At 37.1% G+C, this 17,263-nt stretch overlaps 1 protein-coding gene across 1 annotated transcript in view; it reads left to right on the top strand.

Moving 5' to 3' along the window:
• ITGBL1 (integrin subunit beta like 1) overlaps window positions 1-17,263 on the top strand; it is a 153,941-nt gene that overhangs the window by 122,329 nt on the left and 14,349 nt on the right. Inside the window, exon 8 of the mRNA XM_074815359.1 lies at window positions 10,190-10,306. Coding sequence (XP_074671460.1) covers window positions 10,190-10,306 — 117 coding nt within the window. The remainder of the gene's footprint in view (window positions 1-10,189; window positions 10,307-17,263) is intronic.

Raw genomic sequence — 17,263 nt, 5'->3', positions numbered from 1 at the left:
TCACAAATCCATCTTTTCTGTGGCAGATATTACAGGAATAGTGTGACCTCACTGGTAGGCTTTAATTACTTGTTGCATTTGTTTTGACTGGCTTGAAAACTGCTAACTGTCTTTAATTGCTGGGTTTTGTTCACGTCCTCCAAAAAGGAGGCTGAGTATAAATATGCGAAGCTCATAGTTATACCTGTTCTCTCTAAATCAGTCTTAACAGACAGTATCCTTGCCTGCTCATGGTGCCCTATCAAGATGAGCAAAGACGGTATTACTTTCAAGAAGTTTAAACAAGTACACTGTAGGGTGATACATAATGTGTCTGGCTGGTCTCCTTTGATAACTCCTGGCTCACTGTTTTATTATTGCTATGCACTCTTCCTGAAATCAGTATACTCAGGGTTACCTGCAACAAAGAACTTACTACTAATACTTGAAATCAGAGAGTGAGAAAATGAAGGATTGTATCGTTTTCTAAAAATAAAGTTTGCATTTTAAAAGCTGTTACGATCATGCCTTTAATTCCCTCTTTAGACATTACATACTTTTCCTCAGAGCCAACCTTTCTGGGTGCTGGGAAGGAGCATTATTTCACAGATGCAATTACATTTGGGGCAAAGATTTTAGGAGCCATAAGGCAGTGTCTTTACAACAGATTAAATAGAGAGCCTTGTAACGAGAGGCTAGTGCACAATCTGGCCAGTTGGCAACAAAAAGGAAAAATTTGCTTACAAGTGAAGGTAAGAGCATTTTAACTTGGAACAACTCAGTAGATGATGCAGTTGCTAGGTAATGTCTTTCATTTCTGGAAAAAATCTTGGGGTGAAAGCTAATCAATAAGGTAGATACAGTGTGATGTCATTTGTTGCCATGGTTTCTGAATTTAGCAGTCTGTTATCTGCAAATAATATTGATGGTTGCTATGCAGTTGAATCTTTTCATATTGTTGTTTTGTCATTATAAAGCTCTTTAATCTTGGCTAAAGCTTCAAAGAGCAGAGTCTCTAGGAGTTTAAACGTTTTAATAGATAGGCTTGTATTACAACCCTAAAATATCTTGAAATTTACTACCTAATAAACAACAGGCATCAGCAGGAAGTGAACGAGGTTAACATTTTGGTGATTAAACTTCCACAAAGCAGTTGACATTTTCTAGTAAATTAATCTGCAAATTAAATATCTCTGTGGAATTAGTGCTATGACTCATTACATGGCAGATCATGTAAAAAAGGGGTAAGCAGTCAATCCTCTGGGTGATAAGGCAGTCAAATGTATAAAGCTGTAAATGGCTCAAAAGCCATCACAGCTTCTTGAACAATGTCTTTGTGTTTCATATATCTTGTGCTGTTGGATTTTGCCTCTTTATTATGTTTGGATTTTGCTAGAAAATATTTTACAGCAGCTTATGGTAAGCTTCAGACAGTTGGACAGTCTGAAAGGGAAATGAGACTTATTTTTCCTGATACCTGTCAAGGTGAAGGAAAAGCATTCTCTAGTCAGGTCCTTTAAATCAAACACAATACTTCATTTTTCATGTTCTATGGAGAAGATGTTAGTTTTAGTAGAATGCCACGTATCCTTTACTTGATTTATTGGCATCTCTTTACAGGAGTTCTTCTTGATAGTTTGAGTTATTGAAAGCATTTTGGAGGGAAATAATGAAAAAGAGATGAAAAGACAGAGCTCAGTGCAAGCTAGAGAAGGTAACATGGGGTGATCTGAAAGATGAGGTGATCTGTAGAAGTACAAAATGTTCAGTACCCAGCATTTTAAAGGAGGGGAGGGGCCACTGGACAAAGTGGAAAGAGAAAAAAGAGTAGAGAGAAAAGCAGAAAAGAAAGAGGCTGATGGAAGAAAGAGGAACTATTTTTATTGGGGTGAGAAAGGAGGGGAGGAAGGGTAGAAATAAATCAGATGATGACTTGCTGAATTCTAGGGATTTTACATCTTTGGAGTGATATTTGCCATGCTGTCTCGTTTTTCTCTCTTCTCCCAGCGGATTCCTCCTCCTCCTCTTCCATTTCCACTGTTCTCTGCCTTAACTACACATTCTTTAGAAAGCATTTTGCCACCTTCTTTCTTGTCTTCTTCACACATATCTCCTTTGTGGGGTGACATTGACTATCACATTTCTTTTGAACAGAGAAGTAATTGCCTTCGTAGTCCTACTTGTCCCCTTAATATAGTGAGTGAATTGTCAAGGGCATGCCCCCAATGGGAGACCTGATGAAGATGTCACCAGGAAAAGTGAGGCATACAGCTACAATCTTGCTCTTGCAAAGGGGGCAGGGGTGTTCTCGACATCTCCTCTTCTAGAACTCCTCTAGAAATTCTGTGTTGGCTGTGCAGAGACACAATAGCAGCCTTCAAGGAGTGTATCCTCAAAGCACTGCTTCTGAGAGGAGGCAGATGGAGGAGACATGCCGGCTTGATGATGATAGCAGATGTCAACAAGTTAACAATCTGAAAAGGAAACTAGCAACACAGTAATGCTTCTTACCTAAATGTTTAAAGAGAGGGAGGAGAAAAAAAAAAAAGAGGAAAAGAAAAGCAACATGGAAAAGAAGGTACAAATCACTAGTGCTGATCAGCAAGAGCTGTAAAAGACTATCTGATGCTAAATCTGTAAAGTGGTGCTGTTGAGTGGATTTATCTAAAGAAGTATTTCACTATTAGGCTGTCACAAAGGAAGAGCATTTACTTCAGATGCCATATGCCAACTGTGCAATTAGGCTTCCAGTCATACATGCTGTGTGTACTAAAGCGGAGGGCAAGTCTCAGCCATTTGCAATTGCTCTTGCATAACGCTTGCTTTTACAATCCTGGGTATTCAGTTGCTTCCAGTGTTGTGAGAGTTCTGTTGTTTGGGTAACATATCTTTTATTTCTCCAGGGTTTTTGTTTTAGGGATATTTGTTTTCTGTGTTGTGGTTTGGTTTTTTTTTTTTTCCTCCCTTAAGGAAAAACTAAGTTAATAAGAAAAAACTTTTTTAATAGTCTTTTACATTATAAAGCAATTCAACTTTTAAACAATTAAAAGAAGCATACATTTTCTGTCTGAGGAAAAACACACACACATTATTATATGAAGGACAGCTTGTTACTCTCTACTAATGAACAACTTCAAAAAACATACACATGATAGTGGAAAGTCTCGGGCAGCTTTAACAAAAGAATTTCTTAATTTGTGAATTTCTGCTGTTTTCCTTAGGCCAAATTTTTATACCAACAGCCACTGCAAGACAGTGTAAGTTATGAGCAGACATGGGACTTTAGGTACTTTCTCCTAAAGGAAAAGGGTAAGAGAAGCTGTACACAGCAAAGTCCCTAGAGCCACTGTGACACTCCCTGCATTGCACACACCATGTGAGCCTTTCAACCCATTCCCAGCCCTTTCACTTGGGACCATGATGTTCCATGTAGCACTGGATGGCCCAGTGTCACTGAGCACTTAACACAGATTTGGAGTATGTTTTCCAAGCACGATATGGAAATTAAAATAAAACCAGGTGTATCAACATAAGCAATTATTGAAAGTATCCTGGCCTTTGAAGCCACATATGGGCCTAAGGTGAGATGATGCAACCTGGAACAAAAAGTTAGCAGTTATGGATGCAAGTCTTCTGTGTGATATATTTATATGATAATGGTTAGTTGTTTGCAGTTACTTCAGCCTCGCTGATAGTACTAATGTAGTAGCTGATGCAGTTATTGCAGTTGAGAGGTGCCTAGTAAGACTAAGGAAAACAGAGATATTTAACCCAATTACATGCTTTAGCTACTGTTGGTGCTATTTAAATAAAAATCTCAGAGCTTGATGATAAAAGTTTGCTTCAGTGTACAAAATTATTGAAAAAAAGTAGTTCAAAAATCTGAAGTTTGGAAATTAGATTTATTAAAGCAATTTTCATTTCATTTTATGTCTGTATGATTCAGCTAAGCTCTTCTCTGGGGCTTTTATGTGTTTTATATGTTTAGCTGAGGTCTTGGGTCAGTCATGCTGCAAATAATCTCTTTTTATGAGTAGACTTAAGGCATGTTTGTTTTCTGTGTATTGATTTAGAAATAGAAAGTTAGTTCCCAACCCAAATCCAAACAATTAGTTGTTCTTGTAATAGTTGCAGCCCATTTTTCTTCTGTATGAAGAAATAAATGCACAATTTTATTTTTCACAATATACTGCAGAAAAAAAAGTGCTTGTTGCTTGAACCTGGTGTGGAACACCCAATTTTCACCAGAAGATCTCCACAAAACCAAGCCCTCTATCCCAAACCCCCAACAGTCTAATAGAGCAATCCTGTGCACACTAAGAAAAGAAATCCTTTGTGGTTCTTGTAGCTTCAGTTAAAATACAAAACCATCAATATGCCCATCTAATGGTTCAAATGTGAGGAAATTGCTGTACAAGATGTCCTCTCCTGGTCTGTTGGCTTTCTGTCTTTCCTGCAAAGGCTCATGAGGTGCAGAGCACAGCAGAGCCAGGATGCCACACTATGGATACATCTCATGTACACCTCTGTTCGTGTCACTGTGCCGCTCACCAGGAATGAACTGACATTGCTACCTGTGATAAAGGTCGTCAGGTTGTGATGAGCAGCACAGTGCACCTTCCTCACTCTGCAGTGACAGCTGAGCACTCTGTACAGAGGACAAACTGCTTTTAAGTGCTTGCATAGTCTTCATTTTTCTGAGATGGTAAAATAGCACTACAGTGCAGAAAGCTCCAGCAGAATGGATTTGTTCATGTAGATGTTGAACTCCTTTTGCTAAAGAGGTAGCACCAGTTATGCTGGCCTATCTAGCTGTTTTGTCACAAAACTTCAGACATGTTGGAGCATTGGAGACAAACAGAACTGTACTAAGTTCATAAAGCTTTTTTAGAAGGGGAAAACTTATTTTTTTCTCCCAACTTAACTAGAGGTTGCAGATGACATTGTTCATATATTACAAGTAGAACATTGCTCTTGCTTGCCCAAAATCCTTGTAAGAAACTAATCCCGAGATTTTCAGTTTGTGTGAGATCAGCTACATATTCAAGTGTTTAAAGAGGTTCCAAGGATACTTTTGCACATATTAAAAATGCTTCCAAGTTTTTCTGGCACCTCTTAAACCATCCAACCAACCAGGTCTAAGAATAACCAGCATTTTAAAAGCTGGGAATCACTTCATGTATAAGGCAGAATTACTTCTTGTCTAGTCAGTACAATATTTTGACTTTTTTTTTTTTTTTTTTCTTTTTTAAATGAGAAGCCATTCTAGGTGTGGGAAGTCATTCCAGGACATTTTGGGAATAGGACAGGCACAAAAAAACCCTATGTGTGCCCACTGAGAAGTCTTTAGTTGTTTTCTGTTTGAGTCTATAAATTTCTCCACATTGATCAAGCTCAGCTGGATTGCACTGCTCTTAACGCCTCAGACTGAGCAAGGCATGATGTGATTGTCCACCCTATTTTTGGCAAGTGCTGCATTTTGTTTGCCCATTTTGTGGTACTATTTATTTCCTTTACTGGTCTTTCTTCCCTCCACCACTCAGTGAATTTTCATTTTCCTTACCTGAAGCTGCTACATCCTATCTATTACTTCCTTAAGTCACATCTGCTTCCCCCCACCCACTATGTCCCCTGAAACTTTGTGATCTTCAGTACAAATCTTCCCATCCCACTTCCCTGATTTACCATTTCTGAACATCATTTTAGATCATCTGTTCCCATCCAGCATGAAATGGGTTCTGCTGTCAGAAAGACACAGCAGCTTTACTGTATGTGCTCAGGTTGCCTGATTTGCTTGATAACAAAGAAATTGCAATTTCTGATAGGTAATGCTTTCAAATGTTAAGCCTGGGACAGCCATGGGGCAGAAAAGTCCTTCCTAAAGGCATATTCCCTTCTATTTATCACTAGCCTGGAACACTGTCTGTCAGAAGTACCAATGAACCTGGTTTGCTTTTACCACAAAGTCAGTGCAATTTGGTGCTGTATTCCTTACAGATTAAAAAAACAAACAAAAATAAACAGTTAAGAAATTACTTACTTTATTTGTTTTCATTTAGAAGATAAAAATTCAGCACCATGCACAGAAGAATATGTTGTAGAGTTACAGACAGGAAAAGACAATGAAGTACCTCTTATTATATTCAGTGTTTATTTTTACATTGAAAGCTATTACTGTTTCTTCCTGATATTTTTGCTGGTAATAGCAGGGAAAAAATGTTTTATTACACAAATTATATACTTCTACCAGAGTGTTTTAAAATGAAAATTACCTGTATGAAAGAGACTTTCAGTCAGCTTGAATCCATGCAGCTAATGGTCACAGCGATTTGCATGGGAGCAGGTTTAATATAAGTGCAGGGAACTGTTTACTTTAGTTATGCTTTCATAAATGTTGGACAAGAGGAATAAAAAAATGGTATAGTAAGTGCTGAATAAACTCAAAAGCTAAATGCTTAAGGCACAGATTTTTAGAATTCTAGTCAGTTATCTAACAAACTTATGTGTTTTAATGAGATACTTTAATTCCCTTTAAAAACAAGAAAACCCAGCCTAAGCTGATCTTTTTTCAGTCTTCAAGTAATAACAATTATCAGTAATAAGTTAATACTCCTATTGACTTCAATGGGAGGAAAGAGTGCAAGGAAATATTAAGACTGTAGACAAATAAATGTCTTGTATAATTATTCTGTTTCTGGAATCTTGCATTGCGATAAGTAGGTTAAGCTTTTCAATGCTAATAGCTAATGCAACCTCCATCATAAAGCTTCCTTCTTCTGAAGTCATTAGACAATGAAATTTACTCTCCCTGTTTAGCAAGGAGGAGAGGAAGCCACTTGCTATAAAATGTCTGAGGTGAACTTGTTTCTTTTTACTTATAAAGTGTAGCTCTTGCACAGACAGTTGAGAAAAGTGCAGAATATTATAGTCCTCCTGTGTTTAATTGTTTCTCTATGCCCTGGAATTTAAAGAGAATTTAGGATGTGTTTGGCAGTAGCTTTCTCTCTATAATCAGGTTGCTATGGTAAACCTATTATTCTAGACAAAGAAAGAGTATGTTTAGTAAAGTGCTGATCCCTTTTCAGTATAATGTGAGCTTCAACTTACTTTTGAATGACTGAATTTGTATGGTAAGTATTTTAGCACAATAACTAAGAGAAGAAGGTCACAGAATAAGGTGTGGCTTCTGTTATTTCAGTAGCAGATACATCTGGCAAAGTGGTAGTATGGCTGAAGCAAGTTTACCCTGCAAATATCTTATCCTGTTTTTCCCAGAAAAGCAATCTGACATTTACTGCTGCAGAATGCTATTATTTTTTGTGTTTATCTATATGGTGATAAACTGAGCCTTTGACGTTTACATTTACTACATCCTATGTAATTAGCTGTTCAGAAGCAATAGGACTTTAATTCACTGTTAAATTATCTCCACAGATTGAGCCCACTTTACATAATCTAACCCAAATCTCAGTACTTTTGGGGGTAAAATATACTTTTAAAGTCAGTACGAAGTTGCAATTATTTAGTGCCACCACTAAATTCACTTCTCATATTCATGGTGCTGATTTTGTCACATTTGTAAAAGAAAAGGAATGATGAACTAATAATATGAGTATCAATTTCAGCAGCAGTGTACTAAACTACTACAACTGTATCTTTGCATATTTAAAAGTAAAGAAACAGCTCAGAGAAATCCTTTTCCAGAGCACTTACTGACTGAGGTTTCTATCCATTTTCAAGACACTTTCAGTTCTGCTGAGGTCCACAGTCAGATGATCTAAATCGTACCCTGAACTTAACACCAAAATAAAATATGAGGCACAGATATCAACAAGGAATTTGGGCTTTTTGAATGTATGTGTTGGTGTTTTATTCATTAGCTGAGAAGATTGAGAAGCGCCTAAATCGCCTTTGTGCTTGATTTTGAGTAGACAACCTGAGCTTGTATCTCTTACATGACAAAAATATACCCTATCTGCCTAGGGATGGGATATTCCTCCCTTTTTTTTTTTTCTTTTTCTTTTTTTTTTTTCCCCTGGTGAAACTGTTGCACATTAACTAAAATGAATAAATACTAATTGCAGCAGGAACTGAGAGGAACCTGTTCCCATTCCAGTGCAAGTGCCCAGCCACTAGGCTCTCAGGTCATTCTGACTTATTAAATTAAGCATTACAGAAGGCAGTGCTTAATTACAGAACATGCAGGAGCCTCATTACAGAACCTTCCTTTGCTCGTCTCTCTGGAGGATTTTCCATCTCTGCTGACTCCTCTCTTCAAAGCAACTTGCTTAAACTGATTTCATTGTCCTTCAGGCATCTTCCTTATTATAGCATTAGCTGGCCAGAATACCACTGTTAAAGATGGTTCTTTTGTTTATTTTAGAGAGTCTTCACAACAGATGGGTCCTGTTCATCGGGTACCTATCTGTCTACGGGTGACTGTGCTTTGGGACACTGTGATGTGACAATTTTGTAAAAGTAGCCAGGTTGTTTAAGGTGGATGCATAAAAAGAGACTGTGAAAGCCCTAAATAGTTACAAGTTGGACTAATTAAAAATCTCTGTATATTTAAGTACTAAGGAATGATTTTTTTTCCAGTTTCTAATATAGCTGTCCTTGGCAAATAATTATAGTTTAGAGAATGCAGGCAGATGACATCAATCATTCTGTAGACAATGATATCTTAAATGTTGACCTGATTACCAAATACAACTATATTTCGTGAGGTGGTAGATGCGCTTCCTCTAAGTTTCTTTCTGGAACCAATAGCCTCATGTAATTGCCAATGCGACATAGTTTTAACACTGTGTATTATAAAGGTATCATGAAGTATTTGCTGTTAATTCTCTCTATCAGCATGTCTTCTTTAAGATACTTGCACTTTAAGTTGATCATAAAATGTCCTTCTAGATTGATTCCTGACGTACAGAATGTCATGTGCAATGTACATTGATGCTTGGGAAGATGAAGAGTATGGCAGCTATAAATTTTTTCCATCAGTAATAAGATTTCCCCTACTCCAACTTAATTAGACTGGGTTTTTTTTTGAAAAACAAATGTAACAGATTTAGGTTAGAAATTAAAAAAAAAAAAAAAAAAGATTAAGAATGATCTGGCAGTATGTTGACCTAAAAGGTTTTATTGTCACAAACCTAGTTAGAAAAGCCCCACTAAGGTTCTCCTTAACAGTCCTTTCCCATTCAGCAAAATATTTCATCAAATGGTGAAAAAATGTTGCACATGCTGAACTGTTTGGTTACATAATGAACTTGGCGAATTTTTTTGCTTTCTCCTACTGTAAATTGGGGTTCTGCAGTCAGTAGAGCAGTATCCAGGACCAGGTTGAGCCTCACTGATGCTGTGATTAAATTAGATCAAGAGGAACAGGCTTTTCTGTGTCCTAATCCATGTATCTGGTGGCCCTTTTTTTTACACACAATATCCTTTCCCAAGCCCATCAAATGTATTACCTTGATCAATGGTTTGTGTCATATTTAGAGCATTCTCACAGTAGTGTCATTAAAACAATTTAAAAAATGTGGAGGCAAACTCTTACAAGTTAGGAAATAACAAAACCAGTGTTACCCTGAACTGAGTTTATCTCATATGTGTGCAATGTAAGGCTGTCCTTGATCTTAGCTCTGGGGTGTTCTCCTGTGAACAGGCTGATGGAAAGGATGACTGACAGAGGTTGTGCTTTTGATTTCTATTTCCTCGGGTCTAGGCTAGAGAAATTATAGGGATTTTTGCTTTCCAAATGCCTGACAGAGTATTTGAAGACGTCTGTACATGAATAGAAAGTATCTTAGATAGCCCTGTGCACAGACTATTTAATTCTAATCACATTCATTTTGGAGTTTCTGAGGTATGTGTTAAATATTTTAGATTAATTATAGAGGTTAATCATGCAGTTAAGCATGTGCCATAGCTCTGTTATGCAAAGTTGAGATATGAAAAACATACAATGCCAATGATTGCTTATTGTTGCTGTTTCCACCAAGATATAACAGTGATACACTTCGCTCTGGTTGCCATGGAGGAGGGACAGTTCTGTGTTGGTTCTTTTTAATAGTGTTTTTGTGCATACTTTAATTAATACAGTGGCTGGTAGTTTGTCTTTGGGGGGTAGGCTGTAGAATAAGTTTTATTTTTTATTTCATCTATTTTACTTTACTGAAATCATGTCTCTAATTATTGTTTATTCTTACAGGGAGATGTGAATGTGGCCAATGCACTTGTTTCCCTCCAGGAGACAACAGAGTTCATGGCAAAAACTGTGAATGCGATGATCGACAGTGTGAAAATATGGACGGCAATGTCTGTGGGGGTATATGTTAATATATAATATAATATAATATAATATAATATAATATAATATAATATAATATAATATAATATAATATAATATAATATAATATAATATAATATAATATAATATAATATAATATAATATAATATAATATCTTGACAGCTTATAACTTTCTGTTCCCCCTGATTTTATAACATAATGTCGCTACAGACTGATGACATAATTGATTAATTATAATATATTATAGATTCTTGTAAGAAACAAGCTCTATAAATATTGGATATGTTAGTGGATATTTATTTTAAAACTTCAGAAACACTAACAGTGAAGTAGATTAAATACACCTAATAGCATAAATGTAAGTGCTGTAGTATACCCCAAATTCCATCAGTGTTCGTTAAAGAATATGAACACTTAAAAGAAAACCTGAAAAATTAGGTAATTTTGCTTTGTGTTTAGTACAGTTGATGTTTTACTGAGAATGTTGTATTTTACCTAAAGGTAATAATAGCTTGCAGTACTTTTGAATATTTCATATTTGCTGACACTGATATGTCTGTTTTCTAAAGAAGTAGTAAAATTATAAAAGAATCTAAAATGCTTGAGATACATTGTCATAGTAATTTTACATGCAGATGATTCATTTTAATATTGACAGTGAAAACCTCACTTTTTTGGTTTTTTCAGTAATGTATGTTGGTGTTAAGCAGTATTTCAAGTTAGTTTTAGATATGTAATGCATGCATACCATATGGTATTTTAAAAACAGGTGAGTAGTATCTGTCCTGAATACCCTCTTTCTAGATCTTATTAGCTTTATATTTAAAATGACTCTTTGATTATTAATATTAACAAAGTAGTTTGTATGAACAATGACACATTTTATTATATTCCTTATATCTATGTAAGAAAAAAGCATATTTCTTCATAATCCTTGTGTCCATAAAAATTCTAATTACAGGGAATATTTCTTCAAGGTGTCTGCCATGCAGAATGTAGGCATATATGGAAAATTCTAGTTTGAATGCCTAACCAGCCATAATAATAGTTTATAATATTTAGTGTACTTCAATAATATGAATGTGTAGCTAAAGAATAATTTGAAATTTAATTTTGTATAAAGCACATAAAAGCAGATAAAAGCACTAAAAAACTGGGTCATATTTGTTATAAATTAAGTAGTTGGGAACCAAAATTCATCTTCCATGGTTAAAAATATGTCTTCTGTTTATGTCATTCATGTTTTACATAATTTGATGACAATGCTTTAATGTTAATATTGCTAATTATATTTCACATTTTGGAAATTATAGACAAAATTCCATTCTACCTTATTAGGAAGGATACAGTGATAATTTTAATTTTTGTTGCTGGCTAGAGCACCTCACATTTAAATGAATAATCACCTCAACACCTGAGCCTGTGTCCAAGTTTTTACTGTGCAGGAGGCACTCTAGGTCACACTATTACCCAAATAAACTCTCTCCTTTAGTCTAAATAGCTTTGTCCAGAGAATGGCAGGAATTAATTAGTTGATTTTAAAACCATATGCTTTAAGCTTATTTTCCTAATTTTGAAACAATAAATAGAAAGGAAACTCAGCTCATGAACTTATGTAGTCTCAAGCTCAACTTTTCCACTTTTATTCAAACTGCTAGTTTAGTTACTAATGATTCCCTGCAGGTGAAAGGAATTATATGGGAAAATTCAAGTGACTCTGCCCTATTTGAAATTGCACTGCACAGCATCTGTTGACAGGACTTCATAAGGCCCACCCTGGGAGTTGAGCTCATTCTTAATTCTTTCCCCAAAATCACAGAATAAGTGCCAAATCAGAAATCCTGTTGTCCTGGGCTTTCTTGTAAGTAAAAGAGGAGGAAGCATGGCATAAGGTGATGATTAAATCCACTAAAATCTGAGCTGACCATTGAAGTGCAAGGGAGACTAGAGCATCTTTGCTCATTCACAGCTGTTAGAGCTTGGTGAGGTGAAGCTAGTCTGTAGAGTTTTAGTCTTCCCAGTTAGAAGTCATGCTACTACTAATACTGTCCTCTAAAAACTATTGGATTTCTATAGTAGATCTGTTGGGATTCCAGTGGTAAGTAATTGGCAGATTATTTTTTCATATTCTTGTTATTTTATTTCTTGTTCTGTCTATTCTAAATATAATTTGAGATATTTTTAGATTATTCTAGATTTGGTTCTAGTTTACTCCTTGAAGTGGTTTCCTATGTTATTACTATTGCATGATTCCATCCGTTTTTGTTCTTTTACAGCCAAGAACTGTTTTCCCTTTCCTCTGTTTCTGTTCTCATGCCACAGAACTGTTTCTTTGTTGGCACTTGTCTGGCTCTTCCATGTGAAGTGTGCTGAGATTCAAATTAACATAGATGTCTTACTAATCATGCAGTTCTCTTCCATACACCACTTTTCCTTCTCTTGGCTGCTGGAGCTCTGAAGTGGCTCCTTCCCTCATTTCCCCTCTCTCTCCCTCTCTTTCCCCTTTTTTTTTCCTTCTTTTTTTACCACTGGCAGATCATGAAACCTTATTTTCTTTGACCATCCAGTGTCCATCTGTACTTCTGATCCACCCACCTCAAGAGGCTCCCCCCCCAATAACTTAAGGCAGCACCTATTTAGGTATAACTACTAAGTACAGGAACGTTTATCTTCAGAGAGTCCCCATCAATTGCATCTTTCTGTTCACTCACCATTTAGCGAGTGAATTCCCCTCACCTTCAAACTCATAATATGAGCCATTTACTTACAAATTTTCTGTGACTTCATCTTTCACTGTGGCTTCCAACAACGTTTTCATTGAAATGTCTCTTCTCCCAGTTTCTGACCAATTGTAGGAATTTTTGTCATTGTTATCCGTTCCAGATCCTCAATAGCCTCTGATATTACTGATAGTTTCATCCCTACTCTTTAGTAACTATCAGATGTTTTGCTTGGCTATCACTTTCTATCCTGATAAGATTTTGAATGTTTCCTTTGATACACAATATTTCACATATCTCCCTTTTTAGGAGATTCTACCAATTGTAACCTTATTTTCTCTCTTTTTTGCAACTTGCCTGCTCACAGAACTTCACTTATTAATTTTGCACTAATACACATACATGTCTCTCTCTTCCTCTTGGGCTTGTCCACGCTTCTATCTCAACCTGAACCTCTTGACACCTCTTGCTGAACTGCTTATTCCTTCCTCTTTCCTTCCTCTCTTTTCGTTATTATTTTTCTACCACTGCTGCTACCTAGGCAATCACTGTCAGGACACAAGCCCTTGCTAGTAATGTTGGCTTCACATAATTGTAAAATGGACTCCGTGAATGTGCAGGGTCTGACAGTGAGCACTGAGTGCCTGTAAGCACAAGGAAGGAAGACCAGTGTTTTCAGATTAAATACATGCTGAAATAAGAAATGTGAATGACAACCTAAAGGATTTGAATAAGAATTGTTACTGGCCTCCTCTGACCAGCGGAGACTGATTAATAGCCTGCTTTCCAGACCAGCTGTCCATGTGACAGTAGAAAGACATGAGGCAAAAGATATGATAAATTAGGGTACAACTGAGTGAGACCCTATTACCATGTTTCTGCATGACTGTAGTGAGTCATTCACTTAAAAATTCAGCTGTCCATCATTGCAGTACCAGGGATAGAGACATTACGTCTCCACAAAGACAGAGGTTGCAGGAGAACTTGGCATACATTCTACAGCACTCTGCTATTAGAAATGGATTCATAGAATCATAAAATCATAGAATGGTTTGGGTTGGAAGGGACCTTTAAAGATCATCTAGTTCCAACCCCCCTGCCATGGTCAGGGACACCTTCCACTAGACCAAGTTGCTCAAAGCCTCGTCCAACCTGGCCTTGAACACTTCCAGGGAGGGGGCATCCACAACCTCTCTGGGCAACCTGTTCCAGTGTCTCACCACCCTCATCATAAAAAATGTCCTCCTTATGTCCAGGCTAAACCTACCCTCTTTCAGTTTAAAACCATTGCTCCTTTTTCTATCACTACAGGCCTTGGTGAAAAGTCTCTCTCTGCCTTTCTTATAAGCCCCCTTTATTATATTGAAAGGCTGCAATAACGTCTCCCCAGAGCTTTCTCTTCTCCAGGCTGAACAATCCCAACTCTCTCAGCCTTTCTTTACAGGAAAGGTGTTCCAGCCCTCTGACCATTTTTGTGGCCCTTCTATGGACCCACTCTAGCAGGTCCATGTCTGTCTTGTACTGAGGACCCCAGAACTGGAGGCAGTACTCCAGGTGGGGTCTCATGAGAGTGGAGAAGATGAGGAGACTCACCTCCTTTGACCTGCTTGACAGGTCCTTCCTTTGTATTCCTTTTCCTTTGTCTGTTCCTCTGCACAGAGACTTAATATGCTACGGCTGGAGGAGGCGTCTCATGCGCCCTTTTTGAGATAGATATATTCTATCTAAAGGCCTATTCCCTACAGTTCAGTTTTTTTCAATGATGTAAGATTTGCCCAGGTGTATTGCAGTGTTGATCCACAGCAATATTTAACATCATGTTTTCTTTGTCTTTACTTGGTTCTTTGAGTCTTTCATGTTCAAGTTAAGTGTTCCTGGTGCACATGCATGACTGGAGAATCACAGGTTTGCCAGCACAAGTTCTTTCTTGGCATGGCTATGCCAATGATGTACACCAGGCCTGATATTTACTTATTCTGTATCCTGGTGAGAGATACTTTTCTCTGTCCTCTGAGGTTATAGCTGTGCTGCTAGTTGCAGATATGTCCTGAGCTTTCAAGTGTTATTTGTTCCCTTACTGTGTCCAGTCGTGTTTTTCAGTGATGTCATCACTGGCTGCTCCACCTCACTGGATTGACTGTTGTCCATTATGTTCTGTTCTCTTGCAGGATTGAGGACAGGCAGGCAACAAAAATTCAGAACAACAGTAAAAATCAATTTGAAATTGATTTGATAACTCTCTTAACTCCATTCATTTTGATTTGTTCTCTGGACCATTATTGGCCCTAGCTGTGAGTTCTTGTCACAGCAAAGTAGCAACCATTGAAGGAATAAAAGGGAAGTCCATTTGGGTCCTCTGCATGCTACTGGTTGGTGCAGGATTATGCTGCTTAAAAACTACAATAAAAAAACCCCAACATAAAAATAGTAAAAAATTGGTTGAAGCTCCACACAAGTTCGTCATTAGGACCACTAGCAAAGGATGAAACTCATAACAGGTAACTCATAGCAAGGCCATTACATATTTCTAGGGATGCTCCCATTATGTTTTATGTCAGTCTTTCAGTCTGTGCTTCATATAGTGGACCACCGATTAGATAATCAGCTTTGATGAGACCTTTTAATATTTAGTCATGGATGTTTGCACTGTCCTCAACACTAAGAAAGAACTAAGCCCTGGTCATCCCAGTAAGCCAGTACTTTGACTGGTGACAATAGAATACTTTGAGAAGTCTGATTTGTTTATTTTCAAGCGAGTAAATTTGCCTTGGTGACTTTTTAACTATTTGTTTTCACCACAGCACATCAATATATAATCCTAACACTGTAGGGAATTCATTTGTGTAATGTCATGTCACATCAAAGAGTAAATGCAACTATCTTTTTTGTTTGTTTATACCAATGCCTTTTGGTAAAAGGCATTAGTTCTTATTACTTCGAGATTCTGGTTGTAGTATAAGTGCTTGTAAAAGCTGGAGGAGCTGATTTATTCTTGGAGGAAATGCTGAGGTAATTAATATTTCCCTCCTTACTCTGGTCTGCCTTCATACCAATCTCCCTCTAACTGTAGGAAACCAGTACAGCAAAAACTCTACATGAGACTTTATGGGTGGGGAAGTTAATATTTTTTTTGTAAAATCCCCAAGTAAATTAATTTTCACGACTCAGACACATTCTATCACTGATTTTATTCACTTACATTCTCACACCCACATACAAGGATCAAAGTGTCTGTAATTTCGTAGTTCGGTCAGGACCGCTTCTGAGTGACACTGAAGATGGACAAGAGACACCTTCCACCAAGTTCTCAGTAGGTCTTTTTATTTCATCTTGACTGACAACAAACTGGTTTTTAGACACACTTTTTATATCATTTAGGACCCCACAGTTAGGATGATCCTTTTGCCTCATGATTTTCTTACTTACATCTCTGTAAGTTTCAGGCAAGTCTGGTGCCTGTTGTCTGTGCTTCCTCATTTTTTACATTAATAGGACAATGGTGTTCTTGTTGGGTTCACAGGGAAAGGAACGACACAAGTTATGTGCTGTGTCTGCGTTGACATCCTTTGTTCTTAAGCACAGAGTCTTCTGCTGACAGGTCGTCATGAAAGTCACCATACCATTGTTTTATGAGAGTGCAGACCCGATTTTGACAAAATAATACCTTCCTCAGTTTTACTGCTGTGAATGTGTTGTTGGTTATCAATATAGGTCATGTTTTTAACGTCATTCTGGTGTTTCTTCCGGTGCTTACCTACACATTTCCACTCATACGTCATTCACACCAGTCTTAAGATTTTCAATATAAGCCTCTATGTATTGGCAGTGAACAAGGGAAAAGCTGTGGTTTATAAGGCATATATATACTTAAAGCCACAATTCTCAACTTTCCGACGTTTTAAGCTTTTACAACAGACACAGAAGCTTCCACATCACATTCTTACAACTTGTGAAGGATTCTAGGATCACATAGTCATCACCAGGATGTACAATGGAAATGCTGCCTCTCAGAAGGCTGGTATAACTTGCCCCTAATTGCCATGCTCCTTTGATTGTAAAATTTTCATTACTATCCAGCCAGACTAAGTAATTTGATTCAGAGGAATACTGCCTTTCTTTCTTTTTTTGAATATAACTATGTGTTATCATATGATAAATATATAGAACAGAAACTGTGAATTCTTTTTTATGAAAGTTCTAGGTCCATACTGCAGAAATCATGAATGACATTTATTTTTGTCATCTGTTCAGTGAA

This window comes from Strix aluco, chromosome 2, assembly GCF_031877795.1.
Source record: "Strix aluco isolate bStrAlu1 chromosome 2, bStrAlu1.hap1, whole genome shotgun sequence".
Taxonomy (NCBI): domain Eukaryota; kingdom Metazoa; phylum Chordata; class Aves; order Strigiformes; family Strigidae; genus Strix; species Strix aluco.
This window is presented reverse-complemented; position numbering and strand designations above follow the sequence as displayed.